Below are 6,000 nucleotides of genomic sequence, written 5' to 3' on the forward strand. Positions count from 1 at the left end.
GTTTAATAATGAGAATATAGTCACATTATCAGAAAAAAGTCAATTTTGCTAGAAGTCGTTTTAATGAGAAAAAGCTTTTAGAGTTATTGAGATCTAGCATGACTCACTATCTGTGGTCGTTTCTTCAAAATAGATTCAGTTATTTGCACAAAGTCCTGCTACCAATAATAATTTTATGCTGATGTGTTAAAAAATATTTCTTTATCTGTTAAACTAATATCAAAGTAAAACTTCATAATATTGCTCAACATTCCTCGTTTAATCCGTGTCGGATTTTTATGAGAAAAAAAATCAATATTACAACTTCATTCTCATCTCATTTCAACTTTGTTTTACAGCTGTATAAAATCAATTTATCGCCCATCCATATTGTGGAACTGACACTAGATTTTAAGACTTTATGGTTGATGGATCAAACAAACTGTTCATAGGATTAAAATATTACCTGTATAATAGAGTTTATTAACATTTGCCTCATGACCGTTGTCGTCTTAGGTGACATCTTTGCTTCGACGTGTCCTGCCGGAGGTGACGCCGGTCCGCCTCGCCAGCATCATCGGGGTTAAGGCTCTTCCCCCGGCAGACATCAGCGACATTATCCACTCCACGGAGAAAGGCGACTGGAACAAGCTGTGCATCCTTGACATGTTCCTGGGCTGCATCGCGAAGGCCCTCACTGTGCAGCTGAAAGCCAAAGGCACCACCATCGCCGGGACGGGCGGCACCGTCGCGGGGAAGGGCGTCACGACCGTCACTCTACCGATGATCTTCAACTCCAGGTGAGCTGGAGTTTTGTGGAAGATTCCAGAGACGGGGCTTTTGTTGACGTCAGTTTGTTTTACGTTTTCGTTCTCTTTTTTTTTTTTTGTACGCAGCTACATTCGCAGAGGTGAGAGCCACTGGTGGATGAAAGGCTCCACGCCTCCGCAGATAGCTGAGATCATCATAAAGCTGGTCAAAGATATGGCGGCGGTGAGTGTTTAACTTTTTTGACATTTAACATTTTCAACCCAGAAGTCCTTTCATAGCATAGCTTGAGCTTAACTTGGTTCAATTACGTAATAAAGTCTTTTGTGAAGCACCTTTTGCTGTCCAATTATCAGTCGGTTAATCCATAAAAATAGAAAACAGATAAGCTCTACACTGAATCGATAGGCTCAGTCCTTTCTGCTTGACTTGTCGCATGTTAGAAGTACGTTTTAGCTTCAGATGCATCCTTTGCTACAAACGATCAAGCGTACACTAAATGAATGGTATGCTATTGCACTGTAGGCAATAAAATGTTTATTTTCTTATGTAAAAAAGGAACTGAATTATTTTATTTGCATATTTTAATATCTTTCTAATTTTGTATAAAGTAAGCTTTAAGTGGCTAAGTCAAAAATCTACAGATTGTGCCAATTTTGTATTCAATTAATCAATAGGATAACCGATTGCTAAAATAATAGTTAGTTGCAGACCTACACAGATTAAAGTAACACGTTGTTTGCAGGGCCACCTGTCGGACGCCTGGTCCAGAGTGACCAAGAACGCAATTGCCGAGACCATCATAGCGTTGACTAAAATGGAGGAGGAGCATCGCTCTCCTGTTCGCTGCATAGCAACAACAAGGGTAAAGGAAGCAATTCAGAAGCACAAATCGGTGATTAGAGATGTCGCTTATCGACGGCGCTGTAAGTATTTCATCTCCTCCTCCTTTAGCTGTGGCTCGCCTTGGCGTCGCTGTGCGTTCTTGACCAGGATCACGTAGACCGCCTCTCTTCTGGTCGCTGGATGGGGAAAGACGGACAGCAGAAGCAGATGGTGAGGTTTATAAATGGGTGTGAAAAGTGAAGCGTGCGAGGCTAAATCGAAGGGTAATAATTTATTCCCTTCTCTCCCCACCCACAGCCCATGTGTGACAATCACGATGACGGCGAGACGGCAGCTATCATCCTGTGTAACATATGCGGCAACCTCTGCACCGACTGCGACCGCTTCCTCCATCTTCACCGACGCACTCGCTCCCACCAGAGACAGGTTTGTGTCCGAAGTTTGCTTTAATATCAGTAAGTTTTTGTCACTGCTAAGGTAAGGTTAAGAAGCACAAATTATGATCTCTGGTCGAATCTTGTGGTTCCAGTTTTGGCCCTTAAGATTTCTCTTTAAGAACTTTATAAGAAATAAAAACGACTTTCAAAGCAGATTTATCAAATCCTTCTGCTGTAATAATTTAATTAATTAAGCTGTAATTTTAAACTTCTCACTGATGGCAAAGTACAGGTCCATAGTATTTACATGTGGTTAATTTCTCTAACTCAATTCCACTTACCAGCTGATTTCTATCTGGGTGGCCATTTTTGTTAGTTCATTGGTTTCAGCTTTGTGTTCTTCTGCTCTTCAGGTGTTTAAGGAGGAGGAGGAGGCCATAAAGGTCGACCTCCATGAAGGTTGTGGGAGGACCAAGCTCTTCTGGCTCATGGCTCTCGCCGATTCAAAGACGATGAAGGCCATGGTGGAGTTCAGAGAGCACACGGGTAACTTAGGCGTGACAACGGGAATCGCTAACATTCTCATGTCAGAAATCCAATAAAATTATAAGATAAAAAATATCTTTAATTTCTCAGTCTTTGCCTTCCCAGGCTTACGTCTTCTTTCCGCTCACATGTTTAATATTTTTGCAGGTAAACCAGCATCCAGCAGCTCAGACGCCTGCAGGTTCTGTGGCACAAGAAATGGAACCGAACTGTCTGCAGTGGGGAGCGTCTGCTCAGACCCAGACTGTCAGGTGTGGAGGATCCACTGAGCTCAATCATCCACTGCAAACAAACGATCCATATAGTTTATTTTAATACCATATACAACAACACATTGTTGTACTTTGACCCTTTAAAGCAATAATGGTTCAAACCCCGCATATTTTAGCGAGAAAAATAATTTTAATAATTTTTTAATAAACACAGATTTATAGATTATCAACAATATATTTTACTGACTACATAATATAGTTTTGCTTAATGGAGCCTATAGAAAATGTTTCTACAAATGTGCTGTTGGTGGAGGATGAGCGTCTCCCTCTGCACAATAAACTATTTCTAACACATTTATTAATCCAGGTACATCCAAAAGCCACTAAATACTTTTGTGTATCGTACTTCATAAACGTCACCACCTCCTTGCCTGTCGACTCTCTCAGGAGTACGCAAAGCTGGCCTGCAGTAAGACTCATCCCTGCGGTCACCCCTGTGGAGGCGTCAAGAACGAGGAGACCTGCCTGCCGTGTCTGCATGGCTGCGATAAGAACACCGGCTGCCTGAAACAGGACGCAGACGACATGTGCATGATCTGCTTTACAGAGGCGCTCTCGGCAGCTCCTGCAGTACAGGTGGCTTTGAGTTTAGCTTCTTTTTTTATTTCAAGTTTATAAATTAGCTCGCCTTAACGTTAAACTGCCGGTTCTGCTTCCAGCTGGACTGCACTCACGTGTTTCACCTTCAGTGCACTCGACGGGTTCTTGAAAACCGCTGGCTCGGGCCACGCATCACGTTTGGGTTCATGCTGTGTCCAATTTGCAAGGTATTACGCAATATTTGAGATTAGCTTGCTAAAAATGTTACCATCTCTAGACATGGCGATATTCAGACTCTATGTAGTGTATTTAAAAAGAATTTCATGAAGTTTTATCCTGTGTTTTTTTCTTTTTTTCTTTTTTGTCCTCTGCAGAACAAAATCAATCACTCTGTGATCAAAGACCTCCTCGACCCCATTAAGGAGCTGTATGAGGACGTGAGGAGAAAAGCTCTGATGAGACTGGAGTACGAGGGGCTTCACAAGAGCGAGGCGATAACTACGCCAGGAGCGCGCTTCCACAACGACCCCGCAGGCTTCGCCATGAACAGATATGCGTACTACGTCTGCTACAAGTGCAAAAAGGTCACAAATGGCTTCCGTTGATCTAATTTTTGGCTCAAATGTTTTACATGGATTGAGGGGAAAAAAATCAACAGTGTCCCTTCTTGTAGGCGTATTTTGGAGGAGAGGCTCGCTGTGATGCAGAAGCAGGACAAGGTGATGACTACGACCCCAGCGAACTGATCTGTGGAGCATGCTCGGACGTCTCCAGGGCCCAGGTGAGTGAATGACGCCCGTAAAGAATCCCAGCTACGCTAGATGGAAGATCTCGAAATGGTTTCCAAAATTTCTGCGTTTTGCCAGAAATCCGCCTAATGTTCTCTCCCTTGTGCGTTCATCAGATGTGCTCCAAACACGGCACAGATTTCCTGGAGTATAAATGCCGCTACTGCTGCTCCGTGGCCGTCTTCTTCTGCTTTGGAACCACACACTTCTGTAACGCCTGCCACGACGACTTCCAGAGGATGACCAGCGTCCCCAAGGAGGAGCTCCCTCGTTGTCCTGCAGGTGACTGGATGGTGTCTCTCGAAAACAATAATATGATGTTACCTTATCCTCAAAGTTTCAGGAGTCTTATTTTAGCCGATAGTGTCAGTTGAAGCCTTTAAATAGTGGTGAATGTGTTTTTCTTTTGGTTGCCTAAAAAGTATTATATTTACACAAACAAATGTGAATGTTTGTTAGATTTTTCTGATCTGCCATTTTGGTTAGACTTTTAATTGCCCGCCATGAATCGTTTGTGCTTTAGCGTAAAACATTTCCACTTTCAAGCTCTCTGTGAAAGGAGAATTAGTTTTAGTTTACCTTTTTTATCCCTGCTGTAAAACGTAGAATACGATCACAAATATATATTGTAATAATGAACTGAACATTTTTAGTCTATTTATTTTTATCTCCAAAGTGTGGTGTTGAAAACTTACTTTGAAAATGTTTGAGAAGTGCTTGAGTTTTGCTGTGAGGAAAATATCCATTCATGTTTGTGGTTATAACATAATAAAATACCTAAGTGCTGTTTTTACTGTGATGCCTCCAGAGAAATTGCTAAAAGGTTTAATTGCCATCTCTGTGTTGCAGGGCCCAAAGGCAAGCAGCTGGAAGGCACTGAGTGCCCCCTGCATGTGGTCCACCCTCCGACGGGCGAAGAATTTGCTCTGGGCTGTGGAGTGTGCAGGAACGCCCACACCTTCTAAACTTTAAGAGACTCGCTGAAAACCAGTCGGTCTACTGTGATTTTTATAGCCGCCGCTGCTGAGACTCGGCGATGAAGCTCGGCTCTGGCTTTGAGTCTTCTGGACCGCAGACCAGGTTTCCGTTCTACGCCGAGTTGTCAGGTCTGCTCCTTCACCAACATCAGGATCCAGGTTCTGCTGCAAACGCAAGCTGTTGCTCCTTTGGATTCAGAGCAAGCTTAATAATAAAAATCCAGTTCTTTTTTTTTTTTGTTTGTTTTTTTTTTGGTTTTGTTTTTTTAAAAGAAGAATGGAAAAAAAATAATAAAATAACCTGTGACGTGTTTGCATGCAGCCGTTGTAATCCCTCGGCTTCTATAGACATTGCACACCTCCCAATCACTGAACTGTAACGATGTAACATTGAAGATCAAATAAATTTGCTTAAACGCAACTGAGGATGAGCGTGAGTTTAAAAAGAGGGGAAGGAAAAAAAAACGAAAAAAAGAAGGGGCCATATTTCCAGCTTCCTTACTATAAATTTAAAATATTGTTGTATGTAAACATTTTTTTCGTAATCTTGTATAGTATTCCCCTCTGTCAAGTGCATCATGAGCTGACAGATGACAAAAAGGTGAGTTGGTTGTTAAGACTGTTAAGAATATCGCTTTCGGGATGGAAATAGTGTACGATTTATCTAATCTTGTATATAGCGAAACTATTCAAAGTAGCTGTATTCCGAAGTTGCTCTCTTCAGTTGTTTGGTATTCTGGGTTTTGTTTTGAGCCAGAACTTTTAATGAAGTGCAATACTGGGTGTGCCTCCTATTTTGCAGCTGTTTCATCTATGGAATGTATGTCAAATAAAAACCACTGTACATTTTTATACAGTCGTAACCCCCTCCGCCCGCCCCCCCCCCCCCCCCCCCCCCCCCCCCCCC

The 6,000-nt window shown here is 42.4% G+C and overlaps 1 protein-coding gene across 15 annotated transcripts in view; it reads left to right on the forward strand.

The window, feature by feature from the left end:
* Positions 1-5,684, forward strand: part of mycbp2 (MYC binding protein 2) — a 74,150-nt gene extending 68,466 nt beyond the window's left edge. For all 15 annotated transcript variants that reach the window (XM_015056717.1, XM_015056727.1, XM_015056783.1 and 12 more), the window contains 13 exons: positions 496-779; positions 876-972; positions 1,493-1,612; positions 1,702-1,803; positions 1,891-2,019; positions 2,384-2,516; positions 2,664-2,767; positions 3,176-3,364; positions 3,448-3,555; positions 3,703-3,912; positions 4,002-4,109; positions 4,233-4,398; positions 4,966-5,684. In XM_015056717.1, coding sequence (XP_014912203.1) covers positions 496-779; positions 876-972; positions 1,493-1,612; positions 1,702-1,803; positions 1,891-2,019; positions 2,384-2,516; positions 2,664-2,767; positions 3,176-3,364; positions 3,448-3,555; positions 3,703-3,912; positions 4,002-4,109; positions 4,233-4,398; positions 4,966-5,081 — 1,866 coding nt within the window. In that variant the 3' untranslated portion in view covers positions 5,082-5,684. The remainder of the gene's footprint in view (positions 1-495; positions 780-875; positions 973-1,492; positions 1,613-1,701; positions 1,804-1,890; positions 2,020-2,383; positions 2,517-2,663; positions 2,768-3,175; positions 3,365-3,447; positions 3,556-3,702; positions 3,913-4,001; positions 4,110-4,232; positions 4,399-4,965) is intronic.
* Positions 5,685-6,000: the final 316 nt, after the last annotated feature.

This window comes from Poecilia latipinna, unplaced genomic scaffold, assembly GCF_001443285.1.
Source record: "Poecilia latipinna isolate Pla-1442-1.1 unplaced genomic scaffold, P_latipinna-1.0 Scaffold60, whole genome shotgun sequence".
Lineage (NCBI taxonomy): Eukaryota > Metazoa > Chordata > Actinopteri > Cyprinodontiformes > Poeciliidae > Poecilia > Poecilia latipinna.